The sequence below is a fragment of the Brugia malayi genome, assembly GCF_000002995.4.
Source record: "Brugia malayi strain FR3 genome assembly, contig: Bm_v4_Chr1_scaffold_001, whole genome shotgun sequence".
NCBI lineage: Eukaryota > Metazoa > Nematoda > Chromadorea > Rhabditida > Onchocercidae > Brugia > Brugia malayi.
Window position 1 is genome coordinate 9128753 of NW_025062475.1, and position 15983 is coordinate 9144735.

Below are 15983 nucleotides of genomic sequence, written 5' to 3' on the forward strand. Positions count from 1 at the left end.
TTAGCAAGTGGTTTTCCATGAAACCAAAATCGGCTAAAATCTAACAAAATATATTACTAAATTCCAAGCGTCCGGCAAATTCTTCTAAGATCAAATAAGATCGTATTAATCGAGTAATACTTACCCAGTAGCCCAAACTGTAAACGTAATACATTTGATTTGATAGCAAAGCTGCATGACATAATAGTTTAATAGCCATTATATCAATAAAAAAAAAACAAACAAATAAAGAAAAAAAACTGCATGATTTAATTATCAACGATGGTCGTCTTCTCACTGACGTATATCCCATCTAGAAATTTGCGAATATCCTTATTCTTCACTGTTGTTGATTGCTGAATACGTGCCGCTGAAATGAATATTTATATAATCAGTTCACATGAGGAGACGTCCAGTTTGGAATATAACGTCACATTCTGCTTCTAAATATTGGATATTTGCAATGGCAAATATATGTGGAACTAAACATAAAACAAAAGCACCTGATTCCCTTCATTAAATCATGACTGACCTGCTTGCGAAACAAGTTGCAAGTCATTGCCATCTACGATCAATTCATCTTTCTGGGTGGCCGACATGGTTGCTGTAACACCATCTGGCAGAGGCACACGCCTTGTATATTTTTCTCCCAAAAAGTTTCGAATCTGAAACAATAAAAAGCTTAACTGTTGGTTAGCACAAGTCCATAATTTTGCTATTATCTATATATAGTCGAACGCAAATGAACAAATTGACTTTTTTTTTTACTTCCTTTTTCTTAATTTTACAATCAGAGCAGCATTTAATAGCATTCACTTACTATTTGTGAAATACAGGATGATATGAAATCAGCTGAGTGAATGTTATTATATGAAGCAGAAAAATCGTTCAAATTTACCTCAACGATAGTATTCTTTTCCTGAAGTGAGATATTGATGGGGAAATGAGCATACACCGACCGCATCTTATATCGGAATCCTTTAGTAACACCTTTAATCATATTTTCAATGTGAGAACAAACGGTACGAATAGCAGCGACTTCTTTCCGTATTCCAAACCATTTCCTCACACGGATTGTATTGTCGCTAATCTTTTCGATCTCCATATGCAAGTGTCGAAAATCCCTCCTCAGTACACCACGAGGTCCCTTGACAATGACCACTCGTTTGTTAACTGAGAATGTTACACCCTCCGGGAACTTTACTGTGTCATGTGCCTCGATGAGCTTCATCCTTTATCACTGGAATTTTACTAATAGATACAATGATTTTCTTTAATGGAAACCATCCTTGAATGCTTATGAATGAACAAAACAAACAGCAAACAATTTTTGATCGTATTACATGTGAGCCAGTAAAAGTGGCATCTGTCCACTAGTTAAAATTTCACATAATTATTGAGTTCAGTTCGAGTCATCTTCAAATCTCAGTAATCCGATCTATGCCACATTCGCTCGCCAAGAAGTCATAAGCAACTAGATGACACAACGTTCATTAAGTAGTGTGGAAGAATGCGGAAAGACGTTATAACAGAGACTAGCGTGGTTACTTAATAAGCCCAAATGCCCGGAAAGAGACAACTTGAGAAACCCCAGCACCCAATTCCCGAGAACTGGAAGACAACGACACCAGAAAACAACTCGACAACGCCTGTTAGCCGATGGGACCTACAAACCAACTGCGACCAATTCACCGACCAACTTATCAAACCAAGCGAGTCCCAATGAGACATTTCACATATCATAGTGACGTGGTAGTATGGCAATACATTGTTATTATTCTTAGTTCATCGTATTGTTAGAGTAGAGAGGTCCAATGCATAATGCTTACTTATAGGATCAAAGAATACGGCAAAAGGACCTATAAAACGATTTAAAGTGAACAATGCACATCAAAAAAAAAGTAATATCTTCTTAAATTGCTATTTATTTAAACTATCTTACGATGTTTTCTTCATAGTTAGACTAAAAGCTAGCAATGATACGCGACGCAAAGATCTTTTTGTTAACACTAATATCAGGAAATGCGAGTTTTTAGGTTCTCAACATTGAAAGTATCGTTTTCAGTTCGAATCCGGAGCTGCTACCAATTATATCACTCGGGGACGAGCGCTGAAAAAACTGCAGTTGTCATTGAAGGATTTTCGTCGCCTTTGCATCTTAAAAGGAGTTTATCCTCATGAACCGTTGCATAAAAAGAAAGTTAACAAGGGGTCAACAGAAAATCGAGTGTACTATTATGCTAAAGACATCAACTTTCTTGCTTCTGAACCAATTATTAGAAAATTCCGGGAATATAAGGTATGCTATTTCTTTTATCTTTTTAAGTATGTGTGGCAGGATTGAGCGATTGGTTTGATGAATGTCTTCTCAAAGTCCTACTGGCTCGGTGATTGCCGACAATTAAAATCAAAAATGGACGATTTATGGTGAATTTAACTGAAAAACACAGCTTAAATTACATTTTCAGATATTCTTGAGAAAGCTGACTACGGCAAAAGCGAAGCGAGATGAAGAACGTATCAAAACATTATACGAAAATCGTCCTGAATATCAACTGGATCATATTGTGAAAGAAAGGTGTTTTATTTAACAGGTGTTAGGAATTTTTTGACGTTAAGTAGGCTGCTGTACATTATACACACTTTTATGCATGACTATCTGCCTTTTGCAGATATCCGACGTTCGAATCAGCGCTGCGGGATCTGGATGATGCGTTATGTTTGCTGTTTGCTTTTGCAGTTTTGCCTCATACAAAAATTATTACTAGCTCCTTAGTGGCTTCATCTCGAAGGCTAACAGCAGAATTCAATCATTATATCATCGAATCGAATTCGCTGAATAAGGTGAGCCATTTTGCGCAGCATTTGTTTATCTTTTATATGATTCGAAAAATTCATTCTTAGTCTTTTACCGTAGGTAGCTTACTAGTCTCAGTTTTTCCGACTGTTTATCGCTGTTGATAAAATTTCGACTGTTTATTGCTGTTGATTTGATAGATTATGATACTATTTCAAGTGCTAGGCATCATTTCATAACTCCGTGAAGCTGTAGATGGTTAATGGGGATTATTACCAGAAAATGTTGAGAGATATTTCTGTTTCAGGTTTTTGTTTCAATTAAAGGGATTTATTATGAAGCAGAAGTGATGGGTGAACGAGTAACATGGATTGTAGGTCATGATAGAGGCATGGGACATGTGAGTGAGGTAGATTTTTCCGTGATGGCAACATTTGCGGAATTTTATGTTACAATGCTCGAATTCGTCAACTTTCGACTTTATCAGTCAGTTGGACTGTTTTATCCGCCTAAACTTGCTTTTAAATCGGACAAGGTTGTTTTTATATTATGACATTCCTTCTCATTATCTTCTCACGCTTTCTTGTTATGCTTACATTTAAAAAAAAAAAAAATCCTATTCATCTCAGAATTTTTATGTATTCTTCTTTCAGTTTTTATTAAAATTTGGGAACATTTTAGCTTGAAGACGATGATCAAGCTGAAGAAGGAAGAGTATATAGTTTAGCGTGTCCACTGTCGAAATTTGAAAATTATGAGGAACAAATTGATGCCAGTATCGGTGATGAAGTCGATAATGTACTCAACGAAAAGTTATGCGATGTCGAAAAGAGAAAACAGCTGTTTGCAAACTATCGTTTTTGGTTAAATCGTGAAGTCCCAAAGGATGTTCTTGCAATTATTATAAGGTTATTATCGCGGTCCCAGTAAACGTCATGTTCATTTCTTTCATTGGTAATATAATACATAGCACCTAATCCTATTTAAGTCATTTCTTTACAAGCTTTATTTTACAGAAGCTGTGGTGGCTTGGTTTCCTGGGAAAATTGTCCAGCGGCACAGTATTATGAAAATGATGCTCAGATTACCCACCAGATAGTGGACAGACCACTACTTGACAGTCATAAAAATATTAGCAGGTATTTCAGATTTCACCATCTGCCATCTCCTTCGTATAAAATGGAATAATCTATTAACCAACATTTATAGAAGACTATTTTATTCGCTCAACAAACATATCTTTGTAGGGGATAATGTGCTGGTCGTTATTTTTCATACCAAAACTTGTAGATGTTACGTACAACCGCAGTGGGTTTTCGACAGTTTTAATAGACGAAGTTGCCTTTCAATAAAGAAGTATCTTCCCGGTGCAATACTGCCACCTCACTTGTCACCTTTTTCCAGTGATTATGACACTTATGAAGAGCAGCTCAACCAGTTGAGGCTATTAAGCAAAGGTCCTTTTTTCTTTTTCTAGAACTGTTGTTGGGAAGAGTTCCACAAAATAACTTTTTCGAAATACTGATTAAACCACTTTGTTGTTGCATCTAGTAAATCCCAATTTCCAGCATCGGCAAACGTGACCAACAGAATGGAAACTGAGGCAGAAAACAAAGTGCAAGAAAGGAAAAAAATTCAAAAAGAAAAGGAAGTACCAATTATAAACGTCAACAAAGGTCGAATGCATAAAGAAAATTTGCAGAAGAAACTAAACGAAAAGGTAAAAATGACTCTTCGTTGTACTTTTTATCAATGCTAATTTTTTCCTATCTAGAAAGAAAAGAGAAGCTGTGTAGGCAGATTTCAGTCCAGCTTTTTAACTTCAAGTTGTATTTTGATTACATACTACGAAAACTGATTTTTGTACAAGGTCTAAAAATCCCAAATGTTATTTGCAGATATTAATATTTTTTAAGACATAAGGCTTCAGTTACTGGGCGATAACTGCGTAGATTTCGGAAAGATATGTAAATTAATTGAAGTTTCCTTCTGATCTAAGTAGTTATCTTTTTAAGGGACATGAACTCAAACTACGTGAAATGCTCATACCGAAAAAGCGTAGACGAGTGTATTCCAAAATCAAGCGAGGAATTAAACGTCGAGTTCACGAAGAGAAGAAATTAAATGAGAAAAGATTGAAAATGTTGAAAGCAGCGGATTGATATATGCGTTGTATTTGTTAAAATTATGGAATAAATCGTTGTAAAATATTTGGTTATGACGTCTGATATACTATTGATTTGTCAAAAAACAAGTGGATCATACGGGTTCAGTGGATAAAGTGCATATTTAATATAGCGAATTGTGAAAAGGCTTGGAAATGTTAAAGCCTGAGTTATCTGACGAAGAAATCATAGGAATCATGAAGAAATTAAGTGAACCGGAAATTAGAGTGGACTGAGTCGTTCCCATTCAGAAAAAAAAAAAGAATTAGGGGGAGCGAAATTATTAACCATAGTCAAAAAAAAAACCAAACAATAAAACATAAAATTAAAGATGCAGACAAGAGAAAAGGCAGAGGTAATGTTATTTATGTGGTACTAATTTAAATTACCAGTAATTAATTTCAGAACATCTTTGTCAAATAACGGTTGTCATATACGTGCTTCTAGTACTTTTTCAGAATTACTGAAGAAATGAAGCCATGATGACAAGCATCATGATGATGTATATTGACCTGAGAATAGAAGCAAATGTTCCAATGAGAAAAAGAGTAATCCATTTTTGAGAATAAAAGGTTATTCACACAAACAATTTAAGGAATTATATACACTTACAAATAGTATGAAGTTGAATAAACCATAATGTTTATGAGTAAAACAAACAATGACAAAGATATTACTTTTTAAGAAAAGAAGATTTTTGTAACTTCTAGTAAGACACTATACCGGAAAAAGTTCAAATTAATTAGATGAAACTATTGAAAGACAAAGTGACTTTACATTATAGTTTTATTCCCGTAAAATCTTCACTTGTACTGTCTTACTAGGCATTGGTTTTAATAATAGAGGTCTGATAATATACTTTAAAGGCAAGTCCAAATACATCAGTCGAACCAGTGATTCCATTGACAATTTTCACTCCATGACTTCACACACAAAAAACACCAATGCTCACCACACTGCGAACAGTGCATGTGAGCGCAACCGCCATTCCGCTCTGTTGGAGTATCACAAGAGGGACATCTGCGACATATACGCTCGATGGTCTTCTTGGTCGCATCTGTTCCCAAACAAATACATTCTAATTGTCGACATAAGCCACAGAATGAGACATAACATTCCGGACAAATTATCTAAAAAAAATTTTTTTTTTTTTTTGCTTGAAATCTTTGGAGATGAATAAACTGCAAAATTGTAATCATTGAAAGAAAAACAAATATATATCATATACAGTTACATACTTTAGCACATCTGACAGCCCAACTAGTGTATTGACATACCTTTGGATTTGATGGACTAAACTCCCATAGAAAAGAAGCACCGCAGTTTGCTCTTGGACAAAACATTCCTTCTTGTTCCAGCGTAATAAAATGTTCTGCTGCTTGCCGCTGATATTCGTCATAAGTCGATTTGCCCATCAGATAAAAACAATGTGTGTCGACTACACATCCTATAAATTATAAAAATCAGAAGCATTCTATCCTATTAACTTCCTTGATTCAGCTCATTTGCTTACTAAAAACTTCTCAGTTAACCCTAATTACGACAGACAGTGGGAAGAAAATGTAGTGAAAAAAAAAAAAAAAAATGAAAAAAGAAAGAAAAAATTTTTTGCTGAGAACATGAATGAAAGCCTAGCCTTTTAAATTAAAATTTTTTTGACCAAACAGCAATTCATGGAGTTTCAAGAACTAACATTTATAAAATTATACAAAAGAGAAATCCGTATAATCTAAACTTGTGAATATTTCTAAAGTTAAATCACCAATATTACAAACCACGACAGTTGTAAACAGGACAACCAACAGTGTAACCATTTGGCGGCATAAATGCAAACTGATGTTCAACAAAAGCTGTTTTGATATAGGTTGAGAAACAATCCACGCATGTTTGATGATGGCAATTCAACTGCACAACAATCTACAGGAATGAAACACAAAGGATATGAATTTAAACTAACCTTTTAAATTAGTTACATGACTAGAAGTCCCGGATAATACTTTCTAAAATAATGCAACTTTTCTTATTACTCAGTGAGAAATATGAAAATCACTTTCATATGCGAATCACAACATATCGAACAATTGCCTAATCCACGAAAATTTCGAACATGTGTTAGAGGTACTGCCACCTAAAATTGACAATATATAACACTATGAAATAGAAATCTATAACATTTCAAATGGTAATAACGGTGAAAAGGGATCTACAGAAGGCGAAATATAATGAATAATCAAATAACATTGCGAGGACAAGAAACAATGACACACCTGGCCGCAGTCGATGCATTTGAAGCAAAAACGTGCTGCAGTCTCCTTCTCACAATCCTTGCAGTCGGCTTGTATAGTATTTCTACAAAAAAAAAAAAAAAAAACAAAAACTTACGAAACGAAACAGTCTAATCACTTATACTTTTCTTGCTCGATGTCTCGTCTAAACACTACAATTTTTATTATATATAAATGAAGACTTCTAGAATAATCTCATTCCAATGAAATTACCAGTCTCAAATAATTAACACTCTCATTCTCTTCCAAAATTTTTATATTATATAGTGATAAAAAAGTCTATTTGAAAATGACTTTAAAATTAATAGACAAAAACAATATCTTACATTAGAACGTCATTCCAACTGGAAGGCTCTCTAGTGAGAATTAGTGAAGCGGATGAGCACTCAACACAATAGACGCGCAATTTACCGTTCTTTAGTGAACTGCAACTTTTACAAAAGACCTTAAATGATGTGATTTCAGATGACCTGTTATTTGCGGACAATGAGGATCCACTTTTCTGCTTTTCATCTTCTGATGAACAAGGTGCAGTGACTACTGCTGTTAGCGAGCTAAAAATAATAGAAATGAAGTGATAATTTTATCAGAAAAGAAACATAGATGGTAGATGAAAATAGATAACCTGAAACATCACACATTTCACCTAATATTCAAAGCTGAATTTGATCTCACAGTAAAATGGAAAAATGATTAAAAGTTGAGAACACTATGCAGATTGCAGACCAAGTAAGGAAAATGAAAGATTTACGTTTGTGGTCCAAGTAAGAGGGCACTGATCGGTGTATTGTAAGTTAATTTATTTCCACAGAGGATAAGAAGGAAGTTAGAGTGAGGAATACCAAGCGTGGTTGACAACTTCTTTGCCACGTCACCAACAGTTCCATCGCCATCCACTTCGACGATAACGTTTCTGGAGCGACCGATATGACGCATATACCATGGCTCTCGATTCCACACCGTAATCAATAATTGCATTTCATAGTGTAAATACTGGCGGTAACTCCCGACAGATCCAACAACAGGTCACTGCAATACATTCACCAACAGATCACTCATAATCTCACAGCCTTTATTCTCGTTACGAAACAAATAGGTTCATGTTGATTAGATCTTTTGAAGTACTCTTTCAGCGCTGTTCCGAACTCCCGAATCCAGAATCCCACTCCAACTTTGTGTATACATATGAGCTAATCAACATGAACCTAGTTATTTCAGAAACAGATTTGTGTGTGTGTGTGTGTGTGTGTTGTATGTATATATCGATGTATGTAGATATATATGTATGTATGTGTGTGTGTATATATATGTATGTATGTTATTCCACTTGTTAAAAATTAAAAAAACATGTGAAGCATGAGATGACAAATTAAGCTAGATAGAAGACTTAAGAAGATTCTGTCTCAGAGGTCAAACGGTGAAACGGACAACAGATTACATTCGAGATATGTTCGAAGTATTCCTGGGATAATAGGACAAGAGCTTCTGCACTCATTATTGTATATTCTCTACTCAAAATTTGCTTTAGCTCCGTTTATCATTTGTGCATGCATAATGTGTAACCACGGATTATATACTCATTTGACAGTGTTGACTACTAATATGATTTACCTATATTTCAAGTGTCGTGGATTTTCTATGCATCATTAGGAGGAAACTGCTAGATTTTAGATTGATTTTACAGATAACTCAAAAGATTCAGTTCCATTCTACTTAGATATTCATGTTTTCTCGTTATAATACGTGAGAATAAGCTTTACTGAAAGTTAGAGAAATGTGGAAGTTGTAGCGGATTAATTTGATTAAATTTTTCATAATCGTCAAATAAAACTCGGAAGTTACCGGATGGTGTGAAATTTGTATTGCATGCGTGAGAAATTTAAGGGAAAACAGAATTATTATTACCATTTTAAGGAAAATCTCAAAAATAAAATCTTAGAGTCACTCAGAAATTGGTTTTGCTACTATTTTATCAGCATTTTATCAGACAGCGCGATTTTCAGCGAACTTTCCCATCGATAGTAAAGCAAGATCGATTTTAATTTTTCAGAGGAATGTTGATTATATAACGGAGAAGATAAGGATTGAGAAATAGCTTGGCCAATTAGAACTAAGTAGTCAACGAATTTGGATGTCCTCGTAATGCCTTTTTTAAGCGACTTTTTCTGATATGCATTTTGTATGTTTGTAAGTGGATTGTAGTTAAGTAATCAGATGGATTGCTTCCATTAGGAAGGCCAGCAAGACTCACTTGCTATAACTTCACCTAGCCTTTGTTTTAGTAATATTCTCGAATTTAAACTTAGGATTAAATAGCTTCAAAAGATAAGTCTTCAAAAGCTCTGCAAACGAAAACATATTAAACGTGTTTTTCTTTGCTCGCTTAAAGTGAGTTATCTATTCAATAGTGGCCCTAACAGTACCCTTTCAACTGGGTCATTTTCTAGAATTACATAAAGATCACTTTTATAAAACAGCGAGCAATATACTCTGATTTGATAGAGTATTAAAATGCCAGATCGATCGTGCTAATGAAGTGAAGTGTATAAAATTGATTTGTGCAGAGTTTCTTTTTTACTAGTCTTCTATCCAGTGAGAAGGATATAAGAGGATAAATTCTGTTTTAAAATGAAATGTGGCTGGCTTATAGCCTAACAGAGAATGTTTATATTCAAGCAAAATTAAAATGGTTTTCAAGCTGGAGATGATGTCATCGATGAATCCGATAAAGTTGAAAAATAATTCATTACATGAGAGCCATTTTTCCTAACTCTCTATTGATAGGAATAAATTTGCGAAGTGAATATCAAGAAAATTCACTGCACCTGATATTTTATAACCAAGGGCAGCTAACGTCGATATTAAATTTTACGCAATTAGCTTTTCTAGTTTTTATTTCGGAAGAAATACTCATGATTATGTATATTATATTTCCATGATATGTGTAGCAAGTATGTAGTTTTCCTTGCAGAACCATTGGAGTTAAGCCTTTTCAAATTAAAAATTGGGCCTACAGGAATTAGCATCATTATTGTTGTAGGTAGTGTTATTTACACTTCAGAAGATGTCAAATTCTTCATCAAGAAATGAATGAGCATAGTTGATCCTTTTATAATCAAGACACATAAATTTTGGTACGCTTCCTTGGCCATTAAACACATAGACTTCTTGGGAGATAAAAGAAAAAAGGGAGAGAAAAGAATTAAAAAGAATTAATTTGTTTGATGGGATCCAAAAGGAACTTCAAGATATTCAAGGGATTTGATGTGAATACTGAGAGAACATGCGCTTCTCTTGGTCCATTTCCATTGATCGCAATCAGCCTAAGCTCAGCAGCCAAGATGATCAAACAGTATACGGCTGGCTGTCCTCTTTCCTTGTCCTTCTTTCACACTTTCAATTATATTCTGCAAAGAATCACATTCAACAGAATGAAAAGAGGAAAATAAGGAATGGAAGTCCCACCCCTGGGGAGTTTCTTTTTGGTTATCGTAACCCAAGTCCGCCTCCTAATATCATCTAAAGCTCATAGCCAACGAGTATATGTAATGGTACTCGAGTTGGCTTCTTGAAGTTATTATATCAGAAGCCCAATTACCATCACTGTCACCATCACCATCACCATCACCATCACCATCACTATCACTATCACTATCACCGCTAACGTTATCATGAAAGGCCGCCATCACCTCTTCTCGTCCACTCTTATCACTGCATTAATAATTTCCGGTTGTGTACAGTACACAACCGGTCAATTACAAACTTGTTCACAGGTACTAATTCTATTTCTTTCTACATAACAGCGTTAGTCAATATCGTTTAAGTAATCTTATTAATATATATATTTAAAAAAAAAAAAAAGAAAAAAACAGTCATTGTTAAGTGAATGTTTACTTCATATGATAGTATCATCGATCTCATTTTGTCAACGTTTCAAAGCGGTAAGTCTTGTCTGTTGTTGATTAAATAAACAGTTTCAAAAAGGTTTTTCATCAGTCATAAAAGTTTTCAGTCTTTGACAAAATGTTTTACAAATTGTAAAGCATAGAACATAATTCTGCTAACTATTATATATATAATAAAGAATTCTGTCAAAAGTTTATTGAGCAATCTTTCTTCTGATATCAAGTGTTTTCTTGGAAAATAAGGGAAAAAATAAAGAATTCGTTTGGAATAATCTTCAACTAAATTTCAAGTCTGACTTGCGAAAACATTTATATTGCATTAAGTAATTGAATTTTGAACAATTTTTATTGTTAGTGATGAAATTTATGACTCAGCATTTCGCTGTTCCCAAATGAATTTACTGTTTTTCACAGCACATGACTAGATCTTTCTGATTTGAACTATTTCATGTAAAATTGGCCTTAAATGAAGTAATTTTTTCTACTTGCATTTAAGACAAATATACGAAAACTCATTTTATTAGTTTATAATGATAAAAAAAGGGTTGATCTATAAGAAAATGATGTTTGATTTGCTTGAAATTAATGAGTAATTTCTTTATTTTCTTTCATATGGCCGAAATTTTTGAAATATTTTATTTGAAAAATGATTCTTCAGCAATTTTTCGATGATGGGAAATGTTTAGAAAGAATTGAATCGTAGGATTTTCATGCATAAAAGATTTTACATTCAATGCTATGAAAAAAGTGGAAGAAGTAATTCTTCTAAACCTATTAATTTCAGTCGATAAGCCAAAAATTTCCATTCAATCATTTTTCTATAGATTTTACGTTACTCAGACTATTGATTTTTGCAGCATTGACATTCACAGATTCCTGAGATTTAGTTCAGTCGATCATTTTTTTTTCAACTAATCATTTTTTTTCTCTTATTAGTTGATCTTCGCACTCATTTTTTTTTTTTTTTTTTTCATTGTGATATTAATCCTTGAAATAAACCACAGTTTACAGTGCAAAAATTTTGGATGAGTGAACTGCTTACCTAATTAAAGATTGATTATTACACAATTATGCTAAGATTTGCAATTAGATCTGTTCGATCGTCAGACCTCTAAAACTTCTAATTCTTTCTAATTCCTTTCCGCCTCTTATCATTTTGTTATCATTTCATTACCTCTCAATTAAGTTTCAGTTTGTTTCATCTCAGCATTACCAATGATTTTGCAACAATAACAATTGCATGTAGAAAAAGCAAATAATAATAATGGTATTTAATAAACAGGTGTCTGTGCTTTTCGCTTACCTATCTATAATTACTTATTCGAGAATACAAAAGGGACAATTAGACCTCAAATTGACAAGCATATCACATGAAAGAGAATTGTCAAGTAGATAGTAGAAATTAAATCGATTTGATGCAAGAATGGTTTAAATTCAGTCCAGGAAAAAACTTATATCAAGGGGCAATTTCGTGATACCGCAGAATCATCTAATTGCATTACTGAATCTATAAATGCGTAACTGTAAGCATTTATGAGAGACAAAAAAAGCAAATTATGAAATTTAATATTTAGTGGTGATTGGTGCATCCATCCATACTGGAAAAGTAAGCCGGAACCGGTCGGATGTAACTTACATGAGTGTACTCATTGCGATGAAACAAATATGGAATATGCTTGACATTGAAGCACCTATTTTGTTTATCTATTAGCGCTGCTTTTGTATGAAGTTTGCATAAATTTTCGAGAATTATAAAGTCTAGTTATTCTTCTTGTTTTTTAAAGAAAAACCGTCTTCTGACATTTTAATCTTCCTGTTTTCAAATATTGTACCAGACCTTTGACCTCAATTAGCTAAGTATGCTTTTTGATAAAATTGCAAACTGCTTTGTGAGTTATTAATCCGCAGATCTAACGGAGCGAATTTTAAAAATGTAACTATAGATTTTCAAACAGTTCATTTCAATACTTCATAATGAGAGAGATGCAACAGAAAAGTGGTCAATAATTGCCAACTTTTCAAGCATTTTTTTTTTTTTTTTTGTATTTTGAGTTTTCTGATATGCCTGATATGTCTAAGGTTTCGAGAAAACGAACTGTTAATCCTTGAATAAAATAAAAAGACATTCAATTCATTAGAAAGAAACAGATACCTTTTGAAGTTCATAACAGGATAGTTACCCAATTTTGAATTTCAAATTTTCAGATTACTCGATAAGTACGTATATTTACTTGTACACAGTTTCAGAAGAGATGAATAAAAAAAATAAGATCAATTTTGTGGCTTTTTACGAGCAATCGTAAAAAATATAGTATTGTGAACCGTGAATTAGTGAACTGGATTTTGCTATCCATAATAAGCCAAATTGCTTTTCAAACATAAAATCGCTGATCTCAATATTTTTTCTCTACGAAATGTTTGCTTTTCCCTTTCTTTGTTGAAAATTTGTTATAATACATAATAATTCTGATACTTGTCACAACATTGTTGCTAAACAGAAAGCAACCATAAGAGAATCAGGTACCAAAGAACCGGAAAACCATACAATTGAAATCTACCATGCATTTCTAATTCTTCCCAAAATCCAATATAGCATTGGTAATAATAATTTGTGAAGTCTTTGTATTGGATACATTCTAGTATAAGAACTGCTGAAGCAACGAAATCTCAAACTATTGGCTTTCAAATGCATATTTCAATAAAATTAACAAATACTGAGTTTGAATAATGAATAGTTTGGCAATAACAAACACCTGTGTCCTGTGGAGAAAGCAGTAAATACAACAGTGTCGCATATTTACGGCAATATAATATAAAAGACCAAATAAAACGTATAAAACGAAAAGGATACAACTATCAGGGGATACATTTAAATTCAATTCACTGCTTTTCAATTTGAAATATGACAATCTTAATGAAGCAATAGTGATTTCTTACAGCAATCCTTCATTAAGAGGAAACAATAATTTATCGAACATATATTTTTCAAATAAGAAATGATAAGAATTAGTTTGTAATTTGAAACTGCTTTGTTATTTATTTGCACTTTACTTTTCCAAATTATTTCACTATATTCCATGCATTTCATCCAAAAATTTTCTCTAAACTATTCTGTGAATTTAAATGAATTATAAAAATTTGCATTGTATGATTTGCTGTATTCAGGTATTTGCATCAGCTACTGAAGAAAATGGCAAGATGTTATTATGTGAATTGTATGAAAGTTCATCATTATTGGCACAGCTTGGCACTTTTGTTTCCAAGGATGTTGAGAAACTTTTAGCTAATGAAGGTACAATCTCACAATTCTAAAAATTATTTGAAGTAATTTTCTTTTCCTGCCTATTATTATTATTATTATTATTTCAACGCCATGTTGTCATTGTTTTCTGGAAGTAATTAATTTAACAAATAAGGTGAATTAATTCATCGAGTGATTGATTCATTTTACATGATGAAATTTTGCTACTAATGAAATAAGAGTGCTGAAATTTCGATTAAATGAAAAGACTTAAATTTCGTAATATTGAGACAATAAAGATCTGCATATTAATTTAATTTAACTCCCTTTATTTAATCGGCCTATTTTCCACTGGATGAGAACTAGGTTAACAATAAATAAGTCTGAGACCTATTATCTATGTTAGTTGTGATAAATGAAATCTATAGATTTGTCTTTTTTTAAATACTTTTAGGACAGTTAGATGATAAAACTTAAATAATTAACTCAGAATTTTGCGACATTCAAAATTGTGCTTTCAAGATATCAAAAATTTTTGTCTTTTTTTGAATTTGTCTTGCTTTCTCAGCTAGAAACTTTATCATTGGTTGATTTGGATCATAGAGCAAAGTTGCTCGCCGTGCATTTGAATCTTTGTCGTTACAAGCTCAAATGTCCAAAACAGTTTTATCAACTGTTGTTGAAATTTTCTTCATTAGTAATAAAATGCATATGAGAAAATTTATACTAATTAGTTGGACGTTGTAGTAATGATTACAGGTGTGACAATAGACGACGTGCAGGATATTGAAAAAAGGAAACACGAATATCTGCGATTCGGTAAAAGAAAACACGAATATTTGCGTTTTGGGAAGAGGAAGCATGAATACTTAAGATTTGGTCGTAAGTAGTTGAGATCAAAGTTCCCGCTGCATCCATAATTTTCCTGAACTTTATGTATATGTTGTATATCATTGCGGTGTTTTTTCATATATGACATTTATTTCTGAAGCACATCAATAAAGGCGAAACTATGTTTTTGTATCACATATAACTTATCAGTACTTACAAGACAGAATAAATTATATCAATAATATCTAAACCATGAATCAAAAAGAAGTGTCAAAACGTTGTTTCAAAATGAATCCCACCTTCTTAGATTGGCTCTGATCTTTTTAAAAGTAGATTTTTATTATTTAAAAATTAATTAAATAAAATCAACGATGAACAACCATATCTAATATGAACTTCAGCATCATCAACTGACGTATTACATGCACACCAAATATGGTAAATAGAATTTTTAATACTTGGTACTACGCGATTCAATCTTACGTCTTATGAAGGAATTCTTCAAGGGATTGATAGATTCGTGTTACTAGCGAATATAAACGAGGAAAGAAAATAAATATGGCGGCTATGAAATGGAATAAAAAAATTATCAAAATTTTGGAAAATTTTGGAATTTTGGAAAAATGAATCTAGAAGATAAATCGCTAAACTTAAATAAATTTTCTTTTCTAAAGTTCCATTTCTAAACGACAATGGTAATACATCATTTTTCTTGGGAAAATTAACTTATAAAACAAACGACAGGAGAATGGTAGCAGTTAACACGGTTAACAATTAAAA

General features: G+C 32.8%; 4 protein-coding genes across 7 annotated transcripts; 2 read left to right on the forward strand and 2 right to left on the reverse strand.

Moving 5' to 3' along the window:
- Nucleotides 1-248: 248 nt before the first annotated feature.
- Bma-rpl-9 lies at nt 249-1210 on the reverse strand (the record flags this gene model as incomplete). 2 transcript variants are annotated; one of them, XM_001902898.2, is made up of 3 exons in its annotated part: nt 249-349; nt 512-644; nt 878-1210. In XM_001902898.2, the coding sequence occupies 3 exons, from the start codon at nt 1208-1210 to the stop codon at nt 249-251; spliced, it is 567 nt and encodes a 188-aa protein (XP_001902933.1). The 2 variants fall into 2 exon arrangements, with proteins under 2 accessions (XP_001902933.1, XP_042933171.1); XM_043077237.1 differs by having other exon boundaries at nt 878-943.
- Nucleotides 1211-1862: 652 nt separating this feature from the next.
- On the forward strand, nt 1863-4938 carry Bma-lpd-7 (Pescadillo N-terminus family protein; the record flags this gene model as incomplete). Its single annotated transcript, XM_043077238.1, has 10 exons — nt 1863-1880; nt 2045-2278; nt 2448-2557; nt 2652-2823; nt 3084-3311; nt 3458-3684; nt 3793-3915; nt 4067-4233; nt 4345-4496; nt 4792-4938. 10 exons carry the CDS (start codon nt 1863-1865, stop codon nt 4936-4938), a joined length of 1578 nt encoding a protein of 525 aa, XP_042933172.1.
- An 884-nt stretch (nt 4939-5822) lies between these two features.
- On the reverse strand, nt 5823-8204 carry Bma-pdr-1 (the record flags this gene model as incomplete). 3 transcript variants are annotated; one of them, XM_043077239.1, is made up of 7 exons in its annotated part: nt 5823-6071; nt 6219-6388; nt 6717-6858; nt 6992-7069; nt 7209-7290; nt 7553-7780; nt 7978-8204. In XM_043077239.1, 7 exons carry the CDS (start codon nt 8202-8204, stop codon nt 5823-5825), a joined length of 1176 nt encoding a protein of 391 aa, XP_042933173.1. The 3 variants fall into 3 exon arrangements, with proteins under 3 accessions (XP_042933173.1, XP_042933174.1, XP_001902935.2); XM_043077240.1 differs by having other exon boundaries at nt 7978-8162; XM_001902900.2 differs by lacking the exons at nt 7209-7290; nt 7553-7780; nt 7978-8204 and having other exon boundaries at nt 6992-6997.
- A 2693-nt stretch (nt 8205-10897) lies between these two features.
- Nucleotides 10898-15262, forward strand: Bma-flp-14 (Uncharacterized protein; the record flags this gene model as incomplete). The annotated part of the gene is made up of 3 exons (XM_043077241.1): nt 10898-10999; nt 14297-14423; nt 15132-15262. 3 exons carry the CDS (start codon nt 10898-10900, stop codon nt 15260-15262), a joined length of 360 nt encoding a protein of 119 aa, XP_042933175.1.
- Between the last annotated feature and the right edge of the window lie 721 nt (nt 15263-15983).